General features: G+C 44.7%; 1 protein-coding gene and 1 long non-coding RNA gene across 2 annotated transcripts in view; both read right to left on the minus strand.

Moving 5' to 3' along the window:
• Nucleotides 1-23,538, minus strand: part of LOC310641964 — a 222,014-nt gene that overhangs the window by 104,856 nt on the left and 93,620 nt on the right. The window lies entirely within an intron of this gene.
• LOC310640902 (disintegrin and metalloproteinase domain-containing protein 10-like) overlaps nucleotides 1,758-23,538 on the minus strand; it is a 22,676-nt gene continuing 895 nt past the window's right edge. Inside the window, exons 2-14 of the mRNA XM_083363466.1 lie at nucleotides 22,747-22,899; nucleotides 21,291-21,382; nucleotides 20,772-20,894; nucleotides 18,891-18,983; nucleotides 18,649-18,808; nucleotides 17,012-17,172; nucleotides 16,698-16,869; nucleotides 15,044-15,188; nucleotides 11,348-11,531; nucleotides 9,675-9,774; nucleotides 6,642-6,862; nucleotides 2,505-2,601; nucleotides 1,758-2,088 (exon numbers count right to left, since the gene is read on the minus strand). Coding sequence (XP_083219592.1) covers nucleotides 1,940-2,088; nucleotides 2,505-2,601; nucleotides 6,642-6,862; nucleotides 9,675-9,774; nucleotides 11,348-11,531; nucleotides 15,044-15,188; nucleotides 16,698-16,869; nucleotides 17,012-17,172; nucleotides 18,649-18,808; nucleotides 18,891-18,983; nucleotides 20,772-20,894; nucleotides 21,291-21,382; nucleotides 22,747-22,899 — 1,850 coding nt within the window. The 3' untranslated portion in view covers nucleotides 1,758-1,939. The remainder of the gene's footprint in view (nucleotides 2,089-2,504; nucleotides 2,602-6,641; nucleotides 6,863-9,674; nucleotides 9,775-11,347; nucleotides 11,532-15,043; nucleotides 15,189-16,697; nucleotides 16,870-17,011; nucleotides 17,173-18,648; nucleotides 18,809-18,890; nucleotides 18,984-20,771; nucleotides 20,895-21,290; nucleotides 21,383-22,746; nucleotides 22,900-23,538) is intronic.

The following is a 23,538-nucleotide window of genomic DNA, read 5'->3' on the forward strand; positions in this document are numbered from 1 at the left end:
CATAGGTATTGAAGAGAGTTGGAAATAATAATAATAATAATAATAATAATAATAATAATAATAATAATAATAATAATAAAAACCAATCGACCATCTCTGACGGATGTCTTACCTTAGATTCCTGCCCTAAGCAGTGTATTTTAACCTTAGTCAAGTTAAGATGGGTGAACTTCAGTTCCCAGAATTCCATAGCTCTATCTCATCTCTCTCTCTCTCTCTCTCTCTCTCTCTCTCTCTCTCTCTCTCATCTCTCATCTCTCTAATCTATTTTATTTCTTATCATCATCTCTGCATCTATCTATGTCTATCATCTATATATCTTTATCTAATCAGAATCAGAATAGAGCTGGAAGGGACCTTGGAGATCATCTAATCCAGCACCCTGCTCAAGCAGGAGTCCCTATATCATTTCAGACAAGTGGCTGTCCAGTCTCTTCTTGAAAACCTCCAGGCATGGAGCACCCACGACTTCTGGTGGCAAGCTGTTCCACTGGTTAATTGTCCTCACTGTTAGGAGGTTTCTCCTTAACTCCAGGTTGCTTCTCTCCTTGATCAGTTTCCAACCATTGTTTCTTGCACTGCCTTCTGGTGCTTTGGAAAATAAATTGACCCCCTCCTCTTTGTGGCTGCCTCTCAAATACTGGAATACTGCTATAAGCGCCCCCCCCCATTCCCCAGTCCTTCCTTTCTCTAGACTGGCCATTCCCAAATCTTCATATGTTTTAGTTCATATGCTTCAGTCTCCAGGCCTTTAATCATCTTAGTTGCTCTTCTCTGAACTTTTTCCAAAGTCTCAACATCTTTTTTGTAATGTGCTGACCAAAATTGGTTGCAGTATTCCAGGTTTGGCCTTACTAAGGCTTTATAAAGCGGTACTAATACATCACGTGATTTTGATTCTATTCCTCTGTTTATACAAGCAATCATCTCATCCTTATATCATCTATATTATCTTTTATCAATCTATCATTTATGTATATTATCTACTATATATCTATCAACATCTATATCATCTATATCTATATACCATGTATATCCGTGGTGGCAAACCTATGGCACACGTGCCACAGGTGGCATGCAGAGCCCTCTCTGGGCACGCACACCCTCGCCCCAGCCCTAGGCCTTCAGCTGGGTTTTATAAAACCTTTTCGCTTTAGGCCTCCGCCGCCATGTACCAAAAAAAAAAAGGTTCAATCAATCAATCAATTTAAACTCGCGGGGAAAGTTGGAGTTGATTGAATGAACTTTTTTAGCCCCACCCAGTCAGCCGTTACCACTGCAGCCACGCCCACCCAATTGGCCACACCCACCCGGCACCTGACGATACATAAGTGGGTTTTGGGTTGCAGTTTGGGCACTTGGTCTATAAAAGATTCGCCATCACTGATAAATATCATCTCTCTCTCTCTCTCTCTCTCTCTCTCTCTCTCTCTCTATATATATATATATATATATATATATATATATATATATATATACACATATATATATATACATATATACATATATACATATATATATATACATATATATATATATATATATATATATATATATATATATATATATATATATATATATATATATATACACACAGAGAGAGAGAGAGATGATATTATCATCTATGAACCTCTATCTCACGAATAATTGGGGTCCCCACAGAGGTGATCCCGCATCATGTTACCCCCAACTCAACCTCTTTCAATCCAAAGACAGGCATCCAAAGCAATTTTCTAAAATGGCTATTTTTTAATCAGTCATTTTTTAAAAAGAAAAGCAAAAAAAAGGAAAGGGAGAAAATGAAAATTAGAGGGGTCGTATCAGTAAGCAAATCTCCATATTTTTCCCGTGCCCTTCAGTGTGATGGATTGCGGGATGCTGGTGTTACCCGTGCTGCAACCACAAGCGTGCCTTGGGGCAGATGCGGCTTGTCCGAAGCTTAGCAAAGCTCCACAGGGCCAGAGCGCGGCCTCTTCCGGTGCGTTTTGATAGAAATCTCCTCTTCCCTGTTAAAGGAAGTCTGTTGTTTCTTCCCCTGATGTTCAACAGCTGCTGCCTTGCGAGAGATCCTGGGGACGTTTGCATCTGCTAGGAATCACAGAACATAAAGTAGTTGGAAGGGACCTCGGAGGTCTTCTAGTCCAACCCCCGGCCTCATAGTCTCAGAGATGGTTTCTTTGCCTAAGCAGAAATGAGTAACGGAGTCCTGGCTGAGGAATTCTGGGAGTTGAAGTCCACAAGTCATCAAAGGGCCAAGCTTGAAGACCCCTGGACTAATCCTATTTGATGCTCACCCAAGATGGTTCCTGCATGTGAATTTATGAAGTTCAAAGGCCATGGCTGGCTGGGGGATTCTGGGAGTTGAAGTTCAGACCTCTTAAAGTTGAGACGGTTGAGAAACTCTGCACTAACTGTTCAAACTTTTCCTAGCCAAGTCGGGTGTGTTAAAAAGTAGACCTACTACACCACCACCCCGCCCCCACCAAACACACAGATCCAATTACCTGATTCGTTGCTGACTGTCCTTCCAAAAAGGAAGACTGTGCCAGCCATCATGGCTGCTAAGGTCAAAACCACGAGAAGGATAGCACACCAATGTGTCTGTAGAAAGAAACCCACACAGGCGCACAATTAGCGTGAAGTCCTTGGACAGTAATACCAAAAACTGGATCTCTTGGCAAGTCAGGTCTTGGCAAAATGGGCGGCATATACAGTAAAGAAGGAAGGAAGGAAGGAAGGAAGGAAGGAAGGAAGGAAGGAAGGAAGGAAGGAAGGAAGGAAGGAGGAAAGAAGAAAGGAAGGAAGAAGAAAGGAAGGAAGGGAGAGAAAGAAAGGGAAGGGAAGGAAGGAAGAAAAAAAGGGAAAGAGAAAGAAGGAAGAAGAAAGGAAGGAAGGGAGAGAAAGAAAGGGAAGGAAGGAAGGAAAGAAGGAAGAAGAAAGAAAGAAAAAGGGAAGAAGAAAGGAAGGAAGGGAGAGAAAGAGGAAAGGGAAGGAAGGAAGAAAAAAAGGGAAAGAGAGAAAGAAGGAAGGAAGGAAGAAGAAAGGAAGGAAGGAAGGGATAGAAAGAGGGAAGGAAGGAAGGGAGGAAGGAAAGAAAGAGGAAGGAAGAAGAAAAAGAAAAATGGAAGAAGAAAGGAAGGAAGGGAGAGAAAGAGAAAGAAGGAAGGAAGGAAGAAGAAAAAGGAAGGGAGAGAAAGAAAGGGAAGGAAGGAAGGAAGTAAAGAAGAACGGAAGGAAGGAAGAAGAAAGAAAAAAAGGAAGAAGAAAGGAAGGAAGGGAGAGAAAGAAAGGGAAGGAAGGAAAGAAAGAAAGGAAGGAAGGAAGAAGAAAGAAAGAAAAAGGGAAGAAGAAAGGAAGGAAGGGAGAGAAAGAGGAAAGGGAAGGAAGGAAGAAAAAAGGAAAGAGAAAGAAGGAAGGAAGGAAGAAGAAAGGAAGGAAGGGATAGAAAGAGGGAAGGAAGGGAGGGAGGAAGGAAAGAAAGAGGAAGGAAGAAGAAAGAAAGAAAAACGGAAGAAGAAAGGAAGGAAGGGAGAGAAAGAGAAAGAAGGAAGGAAGAAGAAAAAGGAAGGGAGAGAAAGAAAGGGAAGGAAGGAAGGAAGGAAAGAAGAACGGAAGGAAGGAAGAAGAAAAGAAAAAAAGGAAGAAGAAAGGAAGGAAGGGAGAGAAAGAAAGGAAAGGGAAGGAAGGAAGAAAAAAAAGGAAAGAAAGAAGGAAGGAAGAAGAAAGAAAGGAAGGGAGAGAAAGAAAGGGAAGGAAGGAAGGAAGGGAGGAATTAAAAAGAAAAGACAGTTTCATCTTTTGGGCAGTTTTTTTTTTAAAAAAAATAATAACTGCAAACAAAAAAAAGTTTTACGACCACACAACTGAGCCCCAAATTTCCATGGCTAAGCGAGACAATTTGTTATGCGATTGTGGCCCCATTTTACGGCCTTTCTTGCCACCGTTGTTAAGCGAATCACTGGAGTTGTTAAATCAGTAACACGGCTGTTAAGTGAAACCGGCTTCCCCGTTGACTTTGCTCGGTTGGAAAGTTGCAAAACCTTCTGTGACCGTCCTAAATACGAGTCAATTGCCAAGACTCTGACTTTTGATCACGTGACCGCCAGGGATGCTGCGGCCCTGGCGAGCGCGAAAAACGGTCCTAGCTCCCTTTTTCAGTGCCGTTGTAACTTTGAACGGTCACTAATATGAACTGTTGTAAGCCGAGGACTGCCTGTACTAAACTGTGGAAAGGCTTGAAAGTTTGTCTTCAATTATCCGCCCTTCCAGGTAAGCCAGACGCCAACTATACAAAACTGATTCTTTATTGCCAGTCTCCAGGGACAGAATCTTGCAAGTCCGACAGGAAAAATCCTCCCACGGTCTCTTTTTATAGCTGACTAATTAAAAATGAGGGACGCGGTGGCTCAGTGGGTTAGGACGCTGAGCTTGTCGATCAGAAGGTCGGCAGTTTGGCGGGTCGAATCCCGAGTGCCGCGTAGCAGAGCGAGCGCCTGTTACGCGTCCCAGCTTCTGCCAACCTAGCAGTTCGAAAGCACGTAAAAAAAATGCAAGTAGAAAAATAGGGACCACTATGGTGGGAAGGTAACAACAGCATTCCGTGCGCCTTTGGCGTCTAGTCATGCCGGCCACATGACCACGGAGACGTCCTCGGACAAGCGCTGGCTCTTCGGCTTTGAAACGGAGATGAGCACCGGCCCCTAGAGTCGGAAACGACTAGCACGTGTGTGCAGGGGAACCTTTACCTTACTTTACCTTACCTTAGTTTAATGAAGAGAAGGATGAGGGGGCACATGATAGCAGCCTTCCAATATTTCAGGGGCTGCCCCAAAGAAGAAGCAGTCAAGCTATTCTCCAAAGCGCCTGAAAGCAGGATGAGAAGCAACGGATGGAAACTAACCAAGGAGAGAAGCAGCCTGGAACTAAGGAGGAATTTCCTGACAGTGAGAACAACTAACCAGTGGAACGACCTGCCTCCAGAGGTGGTGAATGCTCCAACACTGGAAGTTTTTAAGAAGAGACTGGACAGCCATTTGCCTGAAATGGTATAGGCATGTGCGGGGGAACCTTTACCTTTACCTTTAATTAAAAATGGGTCCTTCCTACGTTTTTTTTCTCTTGACTATTAAGCAACTCCTCCTTTTATCTGATATTTCTCTAGGCGGCATCTCTCTATTCTTAAAGATTGTCCCCAAAATGCTTTTTCCAAAAGGCAATTGGACTTTTCTTGGCTTTTTTATCCTTTGAAAACATTTCGCTTCTTCGAAGCTTCTTGGGTGAGAAGCAAAAAAAACCCAAACGTTTTCGGTTTCTTAAGTTTTACGAGTCTTCTCAAAATACCAAACACAAAAATGCAAAGAAGAATGAGAGTGGTGGGAAAATATAGGGCAGGAGAAGGGGAAGAGGAAAGAAAAAGCGTCAGGGAAAAGGGAAAAGAAAAAGGAAGTATTGTACAAGTTCTCCTGCCTGAGCAGGGGGTTGGACTAGATGACCTCCAAGGTCCCTTCCAACATTATTATTATTATTATTATTATTATTATTATTATTATTATTATTATTATTATTATTATTGATTTATTATTGATTTATTATTATTATTATTATTATTATTATTGTTGTTGTTGTTGTTGTTGTTGTTGTTTTGACTTCTGGTTCTTTTCGGTGCAATAGAATACAGTAATATAACATACAACCTCAAACAAACCACCACCCCCCCCCAAAAAAATCAAAGTTTCATTTTTCCCCACCTGCTGCATAAGTCCAGAAGTGGTTTCCAAGTAATAGAAGTGAAATATTTTCAAAAGAAAATGAAAACCAAAAAAAGTCCAGTTGCCTTTTGGGACAACAATGATATGGATGATTGAGAATCTCCATAGAGGTTCTTCAAAGTCTTTCCAACCTACATCCACAAGAGACAATGGTATTGACATGAAGTACTAATACCACTTTACAATGCTTTGGTAAGGCCACACCTGGAATACGGCATCCAGTTTTGGTCACCACGATGTAAAAAAGATGTCGAGACTCTAGAAAGGGTACAGAGAAGAGCAACCAAGATGATTAGGGGGCTGGAGGATAAAACATATAGGGAACGGTTGCTGGAATTGGGTATGTGTAGTTTAATGAAGAGAAGGACGAGGGGAGACATGACAGCGGTCTTCCAGTATCTCAGGGGCTGCCCCAAAGAAGAGGGAGTCAAGCTATTCCCCAAAGCACCTGAAAGCAGGACAAGAAGCAACGGATGGAAACTCATCAAGGAGAGAAGCAACCTGGAATTAAGGAGAAACTTCCTGACAGTCGGAACAATTAACCAGTGGAACAACCTGCCTCCAGAAGCTGTGAATGCTCCAACACTGGAAGTTTTTAAGAAGAGACTGGACAGCCATTTGTCTGAAATGGTATAGGGTTTCCTGCCTGAGCAGGGGGTTGGGCTAGAAGACCTCCAAGGCCCCTTCCAACTCTGTTATTCTAGTCCAGGGGTCTTCAAACATGGCCCTTTTGTGACTTGTGGACTTCAACCCCCAGAATTCCTCAGGCAGGCACACATGTGCCTGGCTGAGGAATTCTGGGAGTTGAAGTCCACAAGTCACAAAAGGGCCACGTTTGAAGACCCCTGCTCTAGTCTACTCTGGTGTCCTCACCTGCATCCAGGTGGCCAGGTCGTCCATTTCCATGAAGTCCAGGATGAAGTTTTTCACCCTCGCAATGGGACCGTCTTCGTCTACAAACCGGCAGATGTGGAATTTGTCACAGTAGCCGTTCTTGTCACCGCACGGTGAGCCCGGGAGGAGCGGGAGGTCCGAACCGTTGAAGAAACGGTCCCAGATCTCCGAGGAGGTGCTGGCACAGGTCTCAGTTTGTCCTAGAAAAGCAGCGGGAGGGGAAGGGAAGGTGGGGGGGGAGAAGAATAAATGCTTAGGGTTTGTTTAAGAAAAACAAGAAAATCCAGTCGCCTCAGGGGAAAAAGCATCTTGGGGATGCTTAAGGGTGGATGTCTTCAGGGCAAGCGCAACATCGCTGAAGCTAGCTAGGATCTTGGCACCAGGCAGCAAAGACCAACACATTACTCAGAATCGGAGTGGCTACTGTGAGAAAGAACAGCTGGCAACATCTGATCCCTGAAGCGAACTTCCAGTCTTATATTAAGGGAGAGAATATTTGTAGCTCAGGGTTGAACTATGGAGGCCTTGGTGCTCTCTGAGCTTGGTTGTTTTCTTGCAGACGTTTCATGACCCAAACTAGGCAACATCATCAGTGTTAGAAGGGAGTGGGGTTTGTGGAGGAAAGGAGGAGGGGGAGGGGGAGGAGGAGGAGGAGGAGAAGGAGGAGTGTGGTCTATGGAGTCCTTGCTGCTCTCTGAGCTTGGTTGTTTTCTTGCAGACATTTCACGACCCAACTAGGTAACATCATCAGTGTTAGAAAGGAGTCAGGTTTGTGTAGCAAAGGAGGAGGAGGAGGAGGAGGAGGAGGACTGTGGAGTCCTTGATGCTCTCTGAGCTTGGTTGTTTTCTTGCAGACGTTTCACGACCCAACTAGGTAACATCATCAGTGTTAGAAAGGAGTCAGGTTTGTGTAGCAAAGGAGGAGGAGGAGGAGGAGGAGGAGGAGGAGGACTGTGGAGTCCTTGATGCTCTCTGAGCTTGGTTGTTTTCTTGCAGACGTTTCATTACCCAACTAGGTAGCATCATCAGGTGCTAGAAGGGAGTGGGGTTTGGGGAGAGGAGGAGGAGGAGGAGGACTGTGAAGTCCTTGATGCTCTCTGAGCTTGGTGATTTTCTTGCAGACGTCTCACGACCCAACTAGGTAACATCATCAGTCTTAGAAAGGAGTCGGGTTTGTGTAGGAAAGGAGGAGGAGGAGGAGGAGGAGGAGGAGGAGGAGGAGGAGGAGGAGGAGGAGGAGGAGGAGGAGGAAGGGGACTGTGGGGTCCTTGGTGCTCTCTGAGCTTGGTTGTTTTCTTGCAGACATTTCACGACCCAACTAGGTAACATCATCAGTGTTGGAAGGGAGTGTGGGATTTATTCTCTCTTTTTATACAACTTACATGTTTTGGCAAGAATAGAGACAATAAACAGGGCACACCTGCACTTTCCCTTCCTTCCTCTTCCTCTACAGCTAGTCCTCAGCTTACAACAGTACATTTAGCAACCACTCAAAGTTACAACAGCACTGAGAAAAGTGATCAGAATTAGGTCATGTGGCAACCAGGATGTATTTACAATGGCTGCAGCATCCTAACATGGCGTGAATCATCATTTGCAGCTTCCTAAGCGGCTTCGGACAAACAAAGCCAATGGGGGAAGCCAGATTCACTTAACGACTGCATGGTTTATTTAACAACCACAGTGATTTGCTTAACTGTGGCCAAAAAGGTAAATTCAGGTGCGACTAATTTAACAACTGCCTTACTCAGCAAAAGAAATGCTGGTCCAATTGTGGGCGTAAGTTGAGGACTAAATGTATAGTACTGTAGTGTGGCATGGCTGGCTGGGGAATTCTGGGAGTTGAAGTCCACACATCTTAAAAGTTGTCAAGGTTGAGAAACTCTGCTCTATACGGTACAATAGAAAGCTGACTCCTCACCTCAGCCTCCAAGTGGAGGAACTCGGAGGCGGCTATTTTCACTTAAGAGGCTGGACAACCACTTGTCTGAAATCGTACAGGGTTTCTGCCTGAGCAGGGGGCTGGACTAGAAGACCTCCAGTGTCCCTTCCAACTCTGTTACTCTACTCTATTCTACTCTCTCTACTCTACTCTACTCTACTCCACTCCACTCCATTCTTTTCTATCCTGTAATTCTATTCCATTCCATTCCATTCCATTCCATTCCATTCCATTCCATTCCATTCCATTCCATTCTATTCTATTCTATTCTATTCTATTCCATTCCATTCCATTCCATTCCATTCCATTCCATTCCATTCCATTCTATTCTGTAATTCTATTTGATTCCATTCCATTCCATTCCATTCCATTCCATTCCATTCCATTCCATTCTATTCTATTCTATTCTATTCTATTCTATTCTATTCTATTCTATTCTATTCTATTCTATTCCATTCTATTCTATCCTGTAATTCTATTTGATTCCATTCTATTCTTCTATTCTATTCTATTCTATTCTATTCTATTCTATTCTATTCTATTCTATTCTATTCTATTCTATTCTATTCTATTCTATTCTATTCTAAATTATTTCATTTCATTTCATTCCATTCTTCTAATTCCATTCCATTCCATTCCATTCCATTCCATTCCATTCCATTCCATTCCATTCCATATTCTATTCTATTCTATTCTATTCTATTCTATTCTATTCTATTCTATTCTATTCTATTCTATTCTATTCTATTCTATTCTATTCTATTCTATTCTATTCTATTCCACTCCACTCCACTCCACTCCACTCCACTCCACTCCACTCCACTCCACTCCACTCTTATTCTACTTAACAACCACTGCAAACAATATTGTAAACTCAGCTTGATCACATGACTGACCCGTTTTACCGCCATTACCATTTAACAACCATAATTGGGCAGGTTCCATTACGGTCATACCTCAAGAATTATGAGCCTGATATTTGGCATAGAATCAGTGAAGTTTTTGAGTCTTTCTTTTCCATCTGTGGACCGTCTCAAATGTTGGGAGCACGAGTGAGGTTAGAAACTGACCTGGCAGCTGGCAGCAGAGATGGCATCTTCCTCGCAGAGGACTAGAGACACATTGGCATTCCTCCAACCCATGCTGGCTGCAGAGGGACCCTTCGCAGAGCTGAAAGGCAGAAGAGAAGACTTTTACAGGTTCGTCCTCCACTTACGGCCGTTTGAAGTTACCAGATCCAGACTTGGATTTTTTTTTTCCCCTGCAGGGCGGACATTTTGAAAAAAGTTGAGGAATTGCTGGGTTCATCCAGCGATGGCAAAGATAGTAGTCCTCAACTCACAACTGTTCATTTAGTGACTGAACTTACAATGGTACTGAAAAAAGTGGCTTAGGACTTTCCCCCCCCCACACAACATGGATGGAAACTAGTCAAGGAGAGAAGCAACCTAGAACTAAGGAGAAACTTCCTGACAGTGAGAACAATTAACCAGTGGAACAACCTGCCTCCAGAAGTGGTGAATGCTCCAACACTGGAAGTCTTTAAGAAGAGACTGGAGAGCCATTTGTCTGAAATGGTATAGGGTTTCCTGCCTGAGTGGGGGGTTGGACTAGATGACCTCCAAGGTCCCTTCCAATTTCTTCTTCTTCTTCTTCTTCTTCTTCTTCTTCTTCTTCTTCTTCTTCTTCTTCTTCTTCTTCTTCTTCTTCTTCTTCTTCTTCTTCTTCTTCTTTTCTTCTTTCAACATCCTCAAATACTGGAAGACTGCTATCGTGTCCACTCAGGACGAGAAGCAACGGATGGAAACTAGTCAAGGAGAGAAGCAACCTAGAACTAAGGAGAAACTTCCTGACAGTTAGAACAATTAACCAGTGGAACAACCTGCCTCCAGAGGTGGTGAATGCTCCAACACTGGAAGTTTTTAAGAAGAGACTGGAGAGCCATTTGCCTGAAATGGTATAGGGTTTCCTGCCTTAGCAGGGGGTTGGACTAGATGACCTCCAAGGTCCCTTCCAACTTCTTCTTCTTCTTCTTCTTCTTCTTCTTCTTCTTCTTCTTCTTCTTCTTCTTCTTCTTCTTCTTCTTCTTCTTATTATTATTATTATTATTATTATTATTATTATTATTATTATTATTATTATTATTATTATTATTATTAGCATCCCCATGGTCACGTGACTGACATTCGGGTGCGTGGCAAACCCGCCTTTACTTATGACAGTGTCCCAGGGATCACATGTTCAGCATTTGTAATCTGCCCTGCCATCTCCAGACAAGCAAGGTCAGTGGGGGTGGGGAGGAGTGGGCGAGGAGCCAGATCCGCTTAACAACCTCACGGTTCACTTAACATCCACAGCCATTCGCATAACAACTGCGGCAAAAAAAAAAAAAACTCATCGAACCGGGCAGCACTCTCTTTAACAACTGAAATTTGGTCAGCGACGGAGATTTTGGCGCTCCGTCACGGTCGTAAGCCCGAGGACTACCCGTCCAGCTTTATCTGAATCAGGACAAAAAGAGTTTTTCCTTCAATCGCACCGTGTTTCCCACAGCAATCAAACCTCCAAAGGATCGTTTCTTTTTTAAAAAAACCTTACCCCTCTGGTCATACCAGTTCCCCCCCCCACACACACACACACCGGTCTTCTTAAGTTTTCCATGGTAGACTGCTCTTGAGCCTGGAGGCTCCATTCGGATGTAAAGGTCACATTAGCATTTCTGGACGGCCTCCACAGGACTCACCCCATTTGAACACAGGCGGAGGCCAAGGCCGCAGGGGCTGAGGTTGGCTTTCGGTAGGGGGTCTGGACATGTGGGACTCGACCCCGTGCAGAGGCTTTCCGAAGCACATTCGCTCTCTTCCTGGCACCGTTGTCCCAGAGGTTTAAGGACACAGTTCTGCTCACAACAGAGTCCTTGACTGGGGCTGTAAAAAAAAAGGAGCTGAAACGTTAAGAGACGGCCTCTAAAAACAAACGGAGCGTCTTACGCAGGTAGTCCTTGACTTACGACCGCAAGGGAGCCCAACATTTCCGCTGCTAAGCAAGACGGTTGTTAAGTGAGCCTTGCCCCCATGTTAACACCTTTCCTCCTGCAGTTGTTAAGAATGCTTCTGCTAGGAGGAAGCTCTTGTGGGAAGAATCCAGAGAAAGAAATATTTGGGGGAAATATTAAAGAGGCAGAATATTATATATTTCCCCAAAGGATCTTAAAGGCAGAAACCAACCCCACCCTCAAGTCTCTCTGCTCCAAACTGAAACCAGGTCTGCAGAAATGCAGATGTGATGATCTTGTCAGAAAGATTGGAGCCAGGAAGCTGGGATGAGAAAGACAAAGATCCCTAGAATCAACAATCCCTCGCACCCCCCAAAAAAATCCAACACAGGACATAGTCATCAGCCACAGACCCAGGGAAGCAGGATATGACCTTTGGGACATAATAGGTTTAACCCATCACCGTCAGAATACCAGAAAGGCACACTCAGACTCTGGCCAAAGTTCATGCCGCAGGAACAACTCCAAACACAAAAGCTCAAGGAGGGATAAAAACCCACCACTCCCAGCTATATGTGGTCACTTTTTCCTCCAGAGCCATCTTTCTGTCTGGCTCTGCTCTTCAATAAATTGTAACTTCTTTGTAAAGCAGCCTCCATGTTGATTATTCCCAGTTTGGACTAGACCCTGATGAAGATTTTTCTTTCGACATTATTCTCTTGCCCCTCCCACCCCACCCCAAGGATCGTTATCAACTCAGGCACTGACTCAAAAGGGGGCTCCCCACTTTACAGATATGCAATGCTTCTCTCTTTAAAGGGGATTGTAGGAAGGGATCTAAGACTGTGAGTTCAAGTCCCACCTTAGCCGTGAAAACCAGCTGGGGGACTCTAGAGTCTACTCTAGACCAATCACCAGGAGACGGCGAGTTCTAATCCTGCCTTAGGCACAAAAGCCGGCTGGGTGGCTTTTAACCAATAACCAGGAAACTGAGTTTTAGTCCTAACGTAGGCACGAAAGTTGCCTGGGTGACATCGAACCAACCACTAGGCGATGCTGAGTTCTAGTCCCGCCTTAGGCGTGAAAGGTGGCTAGGCAATTCGGGCCAATTAACGGGAGACGGTCAGTTCTAGTCCCGCCTTAGGCATGAAAGCTGGCTAAGCAGTTTGGGCCAATCGCCAGGAGATGGTGAGTTCTAGTCCTGACTTAGGCACGAAAGGCATCTGGGTGACTCTGACCCATACTCTCTCTGCCCAATCCACCTCACAGAGCTGTTGTGGGGAAAACAGGAGGAGGAAGGGGTACTAGGTATCTTCCCTGCCTTGGGTTATTCATAAAAATAAAGCCAGGATGTAGGCGCCATCTTGGCCCAGTGGCTAGAATGCAGTATTGCAGGCAAACTCTGCCCACAGTCTGGAGTTTGATCCTGACCGGCTCAAGGTTGACTCAACCTTCCATCCTTCTGAGGTCACTAAAATGACGACCCAGATTGTTGGGGCGGGGCAGAGACTGACTCTAAACCGCTTAGAAAGGGCTGTAAAACACTATGGAGCGGCTATTGCTTAGTTGCAATAATTTAATATTAAATAAATTTAATAATGTTAATTTAATATTGGTTGCATGAATTGGCTAGGTCTATTCCAGTTAAAAGAAGGACCGGAGGGTGACGTGATAGCAGTCTTCCAATATTTGAGGGGCTGCCCCAAAGAAGAGGGAGTCAAGCTATTCTCCAAAGAACCTGAAGGCAGGACAAGGAACAATGGATGGAAACTAACCAAGGAGAGAAGCAACATAGAACTCAGGAGAAATTCCCTGACAGTGAGAACAATAAACCAGTGGAACTACCTGCCTCCAGAAGCTGTGAATGCTCCAACACTGGAAGTTTTTAAGAAGAGATTGGGACAACCATTTGTCTGAAATGGTATAGGGTTTCCTGCCTGAGCAGGGGCTGGACTAGATGGCCTCCAAGGCCCCTTCCAACATCATCATCATCATCATCATCATCATCATCATCATCATCATCATCATTATTATTATTATTATTATTATTATTATTATTATTATTATTATTATTTACTATTATTATTATTATTATTATTATTATTATTATTATTATTATTATTATTATTAATCAAGGAGAGAAGCACCTGGAATTAAGGAGAAACTTCCTGACAAGTGAGGACAATTAACCAGTGGAACAACCTGCCTCCAGAAGTGGTGAATGCTCCAACACTGGAAGTTTTTAAGAAGAGACTGGACAGCCATTTGCCTGAAATGGTATAGGGTTTCCTGCCTTAGCAGGGGCTGGACTAGATGGCCTCCAAGGCCCCTTCCAACATCATCATCATCATCATCATCATCATCATCATCATCATCATTATTATTATTATTAATAATAATAATAATAATAATAATAATAATTTTTATTATTATTATTATTATTATTATTATTATTATTATTATTATTATTAATCAAGGAGAGAAGCACCTGGAATTAAGGAGAAACTTCCTGACAATTGGAACAATTAACCAGTGGAACAACCTGCCTCCAGAAGTGGTGAATGCTCCAACACTGGAAGTTTTTAAGAAGAGATTGGGACTACCATTTGTCTGAAATGGTATAGGGTTTCCTGCCTGAGCAGGGGCTGGACTAGATGGCCTCCAAGGCCCCTTCCAACATCATCATCATCATCATCATCATCATCATCATTATTATTATTATTATTATTATTAATAATAATAATAATTATTATTATTATTATTATTATTATTATTATTATTATTATTATTATTATTATTAATCAAGGAGAGAAGCACCTGGAATTAAGGAGAAACTTCCTGACAAGTGAGGACAATTAACCAGTGGAACAACCTGCCTCCAGTAGTGGTGAATGCTCCAACACTGGAAGTTTTTAAGAAGAGATTGGAACAACCATTTGTCTGAAATGGTACAGGGTTTCCTGCCTGAGCAGGGGGTTGGACTAGATGACCTCCAAGGCCCCTTGCAACATCATCATCATCATCATCATCATCATCATCATCATCATCATCATCATCATTATTATTATTATTATTATTATTATTATTATTAATCAAGGAGAGAAGCAACCTGGAACTAAGGAGAAACTTCCTGACAGTGAGAACAATTAGTCAGTGGAACCACCTGCCTCCAGAAGCTGTGAATGCTCCAACACTGGAAGTTTTTAAGAAGAGATTGGGACAACCATTTGTCTGAAATGGGATAGGGTTTCCTGCCTGAGCAGGGGGTTGGACTAGATGACCTCCAAGGTCCCTTCCAACTCTGTTATTTTGTTATTCTGCTACTGCTATGTGTCTTTGTGAGTCGCTGAGAGCGAGTCGGGCAGCCACATCAATTTTCTTAAATAATTACATGAATAATGTAAATAAACAAATAAACATACAAGCCCAATTTGTCGCCGTTACCTGCAGGATACTCCTGGTTTCAACCGGCACTGGATCCCCCTCGGCTCCCCGGCACCGTAGCAGCAGGCATCCTCATTGTCGCTCCCAACGTCACACTCTTCTCCCGGATCCACGATCTGGTTCCCGCAGATGGGACGGTCGGTTTCTGGAAAGGAAGACAGAGAAGAGGGGAATCGGTACTATTCCCGGGAGGAGTTGACAAAAGTGGCTTGATCCTGTGGAATTCAGCCCGGAGCAGAAGTCAGACAATTTCATGCCTATCTGCTGCAGTGAGCATTACTGGCACAGTGGAGCCTCTGTGCTCTGTGGCAGTCTACCTGCCAGACTCCACAGCTTAAAAGAAGGGGGGCTTGATTTCATCCCTTGCTTCTCAGCGTCTCAAAGGTATTGGTGGAAAATACTGTGGCGCCTCCCTGAGCAGAGAAAGTCTACCTTTCAACTGGCTTTCCGACGGGGGGGGGGGGCGAGCCGCGCGATCACCATTCTCAGCCAGCTTTCAACAGGCAAAGTCAATGGGTGTTCTGTCCCAGCCTACGTGAGTCCTTGTTCTGCTCACAAGGAGAAACCCCTCTTCCAAGAAACAAGCAGGAACCGCAGAAAAAACCCAAACCCCTTTTATTATTCGCAGACCTGAGTCAGTGTCCAAGGCAAACAAACACAGTCCACAGAAACTCCATCCTTGACACGATCGGTTGCCCTTGGCAACCAGCATCTCCCACACCTTCCCTTTTATAATTCAGCCCAGGCGTGGCTTCCTAGTGCCTTCTCCTTTGCCTTTGGAGCCGCCCCATTGCGTTCCTCTGTCCTACTCTCTTATCTTGCCGGCGCTTTCGTGCATCCTGGATATTTCCCAGCTGTGCTTCATCACTGTCCAACTCAGGCTCCCAGCACAGCTGTGTCTCAGCCTGAGCGCGAGTAGAGGGGCCGGGCTCCTCATCTGACTGTAAGTCTTGGAGCTCCTCAGAGCCTTCCTCTGGCTCTGATGTCACTCCAGGCCCCTCCTCCTCCTCCTCATCTGACTCCTCAGACTCAACTGCCAGATCCACGGGGTGGCGAGGAATCACAACACACACGCAGAGGTTGTCTACCCATATTTCTCAGCCAACAACAGGATGAGGGTCATTGTCTTCCTGCTTGGCATCAATTTGGGCACAATGGGAAGCTTGCTTAGATAACAGCTTAGTTCAGGGGCTCTTCAAATGTGGCAACTTTAAGACTTGTGGACTTCAACTCCCAGAATTCCTGGCTGGCTGAGGAATTCTGGGAGTTGAAGTCCACAAGTCTTAAAGTTGCCAATTTTGAAGACAACCCCCCCCCCCGCCGCCTTAGTTCCAATTCACTCTGAACAGCAAAGTGGAGTTTCCATGCAGAGGAAGACTCTACCTTATATGACTAAATGATAGAGATTGGCCACAGAGAGGAATTGGATAGAGCAGAGCAGTGTTTTCCTGACTTGGCCACTTTAAGAGGCGTGGACTTCCACTCCCATATTCCCCAGCCAGCAATGGGAGTGGAAGTCCACATCTCTTAAAGTGGCCAAGTCTGGGAAAACTGATCCGTCCACTGCCGTTAATCCAGGATCCTTGGAAATCGAATCTTTCAAACTGGATTTTTTCAACAACAAAAGATCTAAACTCGAGTCGGATCGTCCAACCTGCAAAACATCGATCCTTCTTGTGCTCCAGAATATTTGAAATATAAGCGATGCTACATGGAGAGAATTTATCATTATTGAATTCGGTCCCATCTGTGGCATAATTGAACATCAGGAATTTTCCCTGGCTGGTGTTGAGGTCAAAATGGGAACATTCTTTGGTCTGGTCGTGCTGTAAGAAAAAGTTGCAGAGAAAGAAGCAGGGTGGGTATTTGGGGATGGAGCTAGAAGACCTCCCCGGTACCTTCCAGATCTGTTCTGATTCTGATCTTTTAAAATTTAAAGGATTGTCACCCCAAAAAAGGAAGACTCACTGGCGCCCCCAGGCTGTGGCCAAATTCATGCGCCAGGGTGATGTGGATCATCCTTGGAGGGAGCAACTGGCCATATTTCTGCAGGGTGATCAACTCCGTGTTCAGAGATGCCTCTTTCTCCAGGAAATGCTGATATTTTGAGCAAATCCCTCCAGAGTCTCCTGTAAATGAAAATCATAGTGAAGAAAGAACCAACGAAGACTTCTGCTTGCACAGCCAAAAATCCTTGATAGGACTTGGAATACGGCATCCAGTTTTGGCTGCCACGACATAAAATGATGTTGAGACTCTAGAAAGAGGGCAGAGAAGAGCAACAAAGATGATCAGGGGACTGGAGGTTAAAACATATAAGGAACGGTTGCTGGAATTGGATATGTCTGGTTTAATGAAGAGAAGGACGAGGGGGGACAGGATAGGAGTCTTCCAATATCTCAGGGGCTGCCCCAAAGAGGAGGGAGTCAAGCTATTCTCCAAAGCACCCAAAGGCAGGACAAGAAGCAACGGATGGAAACTAGTCAAGGACAGAAGCAACCTGGAACTAAGGAGAAACTTCCTGACAGTTAGAACAATGAACCAGTGGAACAGCTTGCCACCAGAAGCTGTAGATGCTCCAATACTGGAAGTCTTTAAGTAGAGACTGGACAGCCATTGGTCTGAAATGGTATAGGGTTTCCTGCCTGAGCAGGGGGTTGGACTAGATGACCTCCAAGGTCCCTTCCACTTCTGTTATTCTGTCTTCTGTAAAAGTTCAGAAGAGAAGGACTAAGGGGAGGGGGGAACATGATAGCAGTCTTCCAGTATTTGAGGGGCTGCCACCAAGAAGACGGGGGGCAGGGGGGGTTTCAATCTATTCGCCAAAGCACCTGAAGGCAGAAGAAAAAGCAACGGATGGAAACCAAACAAAGAGAGAAGCAACCTGGAATCAAGGAGAAATTTCCTAACAGTGAAAACAATTAAATCAGTGGAACGGCTTGCCTTCCAGAAGTACTGGGTGCTCCAGCACTGGAGGCTTTTAAGAAGTAATTAGACAGCCCTTGGTCCAAAATGGTATGGGTAGTCCTTGACTTACGACCACCCTTGAGCCCATAATTTTGGTTGCTAAGTGAGGCATTTGTTAAGTGAGGCAACGGAGCTGTCGCTGCTCAACCTCAGGACCTTTTTCTGTGGGAGTTGGAGTGACCTCACCCTATTGTTACATGCTGTACTTAACCATTTTTTCCTTTATTGTTTTTATTAAACCTAAAAATCGGTAGAATTCTAATTTGTCTCTGAAATCTCATCTTCAGAAGAGCCTTGGTGGCGCAGTGGGCTAATGCCTCCTTAAGTAACACCAGCTGCCTGCAATTAGTGCAGGTTCGAGTCCCACCAGGCTCAAGGTTGACTCAGCCTTCCATCCTTCCCAGGTAGGTAAAATGAGGACCCAGATTGTTGGGGGCAATTAAGCTGACTTTGTAATAATGCTGCTTGGGGGCCCCCGAAAACCCTAATAAGCAGGCATATACATAGAATGAAGGCTACTGCTAAGCACATTGTGCTTTAGATTGTAAGCCGCCCTGAGTCTTCGGAGAAGGGCGGGATATAAATGGGATTTTAAAAAAAGTTCTGGTGGGCAGGTCAGAATCCCACGGGAACCTCACCTGGTTGCCCACTGAAAGCAATGCCAAGGACGCCACTGTAATCCCGGTCGGTCAGCAAGTAAGACAAGCAGTAACCGTTCCAATTGGTTTTTGAGTGCAGCAGAAGCAGCATCTCCGGACTGAGGAACGGGGTCTGTGATGGGTCCTCTTCTCGGACGATCTGCAAAAGAGGGAGAATCCCAAATCAGGAAGGGAAATCCTAATGACAAATTCCCTGTAACCCAAAAGGAGGTGGGACCTACCGTGATCGTCTTAACTTTGAATTCGATGGTCCCGATCCGGCCAAATTCAGCCGCTTCGTAAATGGCGTTCACAGCTTTTACATAGCTGGCAATCTAGGGGGGGGGGGGAAGGAATTTCCGGAGATATCTCTTGACTGGGTTCACACAATGCTTGGATTCCTAGGGTCATACAACACATCCGATTCTGCTACTGTAGCTCAGTGTTTCTCAACCATGGCCATTTTAAGGGGTATCGACTTCAACTCCCAGAATCCCTCAGTCAGCCCTTGGCCACTGTATGACGCATGGACTTCAACTCCCAGTATTCCTCAGTCAGCCCTTGGTAACTGTATGATGACTGGACTTCAACTCCCAGAATTCCTCAGTCAGCCCTTGGCGACTTTATGACGCGTGGACTTCAACTCCCAGAATTCCTCAGTGGCCATGCTAGCTGGAGAATTCTGGGAGTTGAAGTCCGTACGATGTCAAGTAGCCAAGCCTGAGGAACACTGCTAATATCCAGTCCCATTTAGCCCAGCTGAGCATCATGTGTGAATGCAACTACAGAATTAGCTTACCCTCCCCCAGAAACTCAGGGATGAGGATGACAGACATGCCCAGGAAGAGGGCATCCTTTGCCAAATCCCACGCTCCCACCTAGAAATGACATGGCAACTCACCAAAGGCGGGGCTAGGCAAAGAGGGACCTGTCCTAGCTCCGCCTCCTTTTATCTTGACCCTCGTCCCAAAAGTGGTTTTTCAGGAGGCGACTGGACTTGCTTGTTTTTCCTTGAAGACGTTTCGCTTGTCCTTCAAGAAGCTTCTTCAGCTCTGACTGGAGGGTGGGGGATGGAAGGACTGATACTCCGTGCAGATAGCTGGTCATTTGCATTCTCTTCAAGAGTTGTTGAGGCCACCTGGAAGTTTGACCCACAGGTAAATCTCCAGGTGGCCTCAAGGACTCTCTAAAAGAAGGCAAATGACCAGCTGTCTGCAAGGAATAGAAATCCTTCCCTTCCCCACCCTCCAGTCAGAACCGAAGAAGCTTCTTGGAAGGAGAAGCGAAACGTCTTCAAGGAAAAACCAAAAAAGTCCACTTGCCTCCTGAAAAAACAGCTGCCAAGTGCTAGGAGGTGTTAACAGAGGGAGAGAATCAAGATCAAGTGAAGTGTTAATATCACTTTACAAGGCCTTGGTAAGGCCACACCTGGAATACTGCATTCAGTTTTGGTCACCACAATGTAAAAAAGATGTTGAGACTCTAGAAAGAGCACAGAGAAGAGCAACAAAGATGATCAGGGGACTGAAGTCTTAAAACATGTGAAGAACGGTTGCTGGAATTGGGAATGTCTAGTTGAATGAAGAGAAGGACGAGGGGGGACATGATAGCAGTCTTCCAGTATCTCAGGGGCTACCACAAAGAAGAGGGAGTCAAGCTATTCCCCAAAGCACCTGAAAGCAGGACAAGAAGCAACGGATGGAAACTACTAAAGGAGAGAAGCAACCTGGATCTAAGGAGAAACTTCCCGACAGTTAGAACAATTACTCAGTGGAACAACCTGCCTCCAGAAGCTGTGAATGCTCCAACACTGGAAGTTTTTAAGAAGAGACTGGACAGCCATTTGTCTGGAATGGTATAGGGCTTCCTGCCTGAGCAGGGGGTTGGACTAGATGACCTACAAGGTCCCTTCCAACTTTATTATTATTATTATTATTATTATTATTATTATTATTATTATTGTTATTGTTGTTGTTGTTGTTGTTGTTGTTGTTGTTGTTTGTTGTTGTTATCGTCATCATCATCATCTTTGGGACAACCATGACCGGGATGACTGAGAACTTCCATAGACCCTCCCGTTCATCCTTTTCTTTCTTTCTTTTGTATAAAGAAAGTTTGCATACCTGGGCGATCACAGCTTCCACAGAGCCAAACCGTCGATAGAAAAGGTGGTCTGCTTGAAGATGAAGCAGGCAGGAAGTTTTTGAATAGTTCAAACTCCTCCTGGGCCGATGAGGGTAGTTAGCCTGTGGAGAAACCAGGGAGCAGGTGGGCGAGAGAATGAATCATTTATACCTGGAGCGAAAGAAGGTGAGAAGACGTATCGGAGGCTGAGTTACATAAGAGTTAAGCCAGTAACACGGCTGTTAAGTGAATCTGGCTTTCCCCGATTGACTTTGCTTGTCAGAAGGTTGTAAAAGGGGGATCACATGAACCCGGGACGCTGCGACCGTCATAAATAGGAGTCCGTTGCCAAGCGTCTGAATTTTTATCCCGTGACCGTAGGGGTGCTGCGACGGTCGTAAGTGTGAAAAATGCTGATAAGTAACCTTTTCAGTCATGCTGTGTCTTTAAATGGTCACTAAATGAACTGTTGTAACTCGAGGACTACCTGCATATGGTTAGCGATGGATGCTTTTTACCTTTGCTGTTAGCCGCTGCTGGAAATCTTGCAGTTGTTTGTGCAGTGTCTGAGCCAAGGATGCTGATTTGGGGTCGTGCAGAAGTTTATAATCTGCAAGATACATCATCTGTGTTCTGTCCTGCGTCTTTCTTTAATAATAATAATAATAATAATAATAATAATAATAATAATAATAATAATAATAATAATAATAATAATAATAATAATAATAATAATAATAATTATTATTATTATTATTATTATTATTATTATTATTATTATTATTATTTTATTTATATACCGCCCTTCTCCTGAAGGACTCAGGGCAGTGAACAGGGCAAATATATATACAAAAATACAAAAGTTAAAAGAAAATTAAACATATGCCCAACTAAGACAGTAAATACTAATATTAAAAATTTCTCTTTCTTTCTTTCTTTCTTTCTTTCTTTCTTTCTTTCTTTCTTTCTTTCTTTCTTTCTTTCTTTTTCTCTTTCTTTCTTTCTTTCTTTCTTTTTCTTTCTTTCTCTTTCTCTCTCTCCTTCCTTCCTTGCCTCCCTCCTTTTTTCCTTCCTTCCTCTGCTTTTCATCTCCTTCCTCACTCCCTTCCTCCCTCTTCTTCCTTCCTCTCTGCTTTTCATCTCCTTCCTTCCTTCCTTCCTTCCTTCCTTCCTTCCTTCCTTCCTTCCTTCCTTCCTTCCTTCCTTCTTTCCTGATGTCAACGCTGCTAACATCGAATGTTATTGCTTGACAAGAGATGAAGAAGTAGCCATTTCATATGTTAAACTTGTGTATTGCTTTAAGAGATTGAGTTTAAGGTTGGGAGGGGGAATGAGTAGGATTGCACCTTCAAGGCCATCTCTCTATCTAAAGAAGATAAGACCTTGGCGGGTTTTCTAAGGGAAGGGAAACTGATTCTTTAAATTAATTGGAGAATATGATTAATGACAAAATTAGAAAAGGTGGAGAATTGTGTTTTAATATATGGTGCAAAGGGGGGGGGCAGAGATTTCAGATTCCAGCTTCCTTCGAGCAAGGATTTGCCGTGTATTAGGCTAATAAAGAACTTTTAAGGTAAACAATGCCTCAGAGTCACTTGAAAAGCCCATATGTCGGAAACTTGACACCTTCCTTCCTCTAGTTTCTTCCTTCTTTCCTCTCTCCCTCCCTCCCTTCCCTCCTTCTCCTTCTCCTTTTTCATTCATTCATTCCTCCCTCCCCCTCTCTCCTCCCCTCCCTCCCTCCCTCCCAACTGAAGTCTTTATTTGCTAAAGATTTCGCAAGCTCCCTTTTCTGCCTAGTTAACATGACGGTTTCATGGCCACTTTCGGAGGCCTTGAACCCCCTGGGAGCGTGTGGGGCGCAAGTGCTCCCGCTTCTATTCCTCTCTTCTGTTTGAAAGGAAATGTGGGCTGGATGGATCTGTCCTGGGGAGGGAACGGAGGCTTGACGCTTGCAGGGATCCATGTTCTCACCTAAGTCTCTCTGGTGGTAGATCAAGGAATGGGCCCCGGGGGGCTGCTGGATCACAGCAGCAGATTCAACGTAGTAGGTACCATTCTGGGTCCGGATGAATCCCTCAAAGACACCGTGGATGATGGAGCCGTGGCAGAAAGAAGCTGGATCTCCTGTCCAAAAAGTCACTTTACTCATCTGTAGCAGATAAAACTAAAGCGGAGCCGTCACACACCCAAAGTGGGGCAGTTTTGCAGGGACCGGCATAAAGGCGAGCTGAGAGGCCGCCCTGACCCCTCTCCGCTGGGCAAACCCCCAGCCCCATCAATTGGGCTGAAATCAAAACGGACATTCCTTGACCAGGTGAGAACGACACAGGCTTGCAAAGGGAATTTTCAATACTTCTTTAAGGGCTACCGGTAGAAGCTTTATTTAAGAAGGATGGGATGAAGGGGGGAAGGGGGAGGGGAGAGGGGAGAGGAGAGGAGGGAAGGGAAGGGAGGGACAGAAGGGGAGGGGAGGGAGGAAGGCAGGAAGGATGGAAGGGGAGGGGAGGGGAAGGAAGGGAGGGAGGGGAGAGGAGAGGAGAGGAGGGAGGGACAGAAGGGGAGGGAGGGAGGAAGGAAGGGGAGGGGAGGGGAAGGGAGGGAGGGAGGGGAGAGAGGAGGGGAGGGGAGGGAAGGAAAGGAAAGGAAAGAAGGAAAGGAAGTAAATAGATGGGGAAGGGAAGGGAAGGGAAGGAAAGGAAAGGAAAGGAAGTAAATAGATGGTGAAGGGAAGGGAAGGGAAGGGAAGGGAAGGGAAGGGAAGGG

Source organism: Vipera ursinii (genome assembly GCF_947247035.1).
Source record: "Vipera ursinii genome assembly, chromosome: 1".
NCBI classification, from domain to species: Eukaryota; Metazoa; Chordata; class Lepidosauria; order Squamata; family Viperidae; genus Vipera; species Vipera ursinii.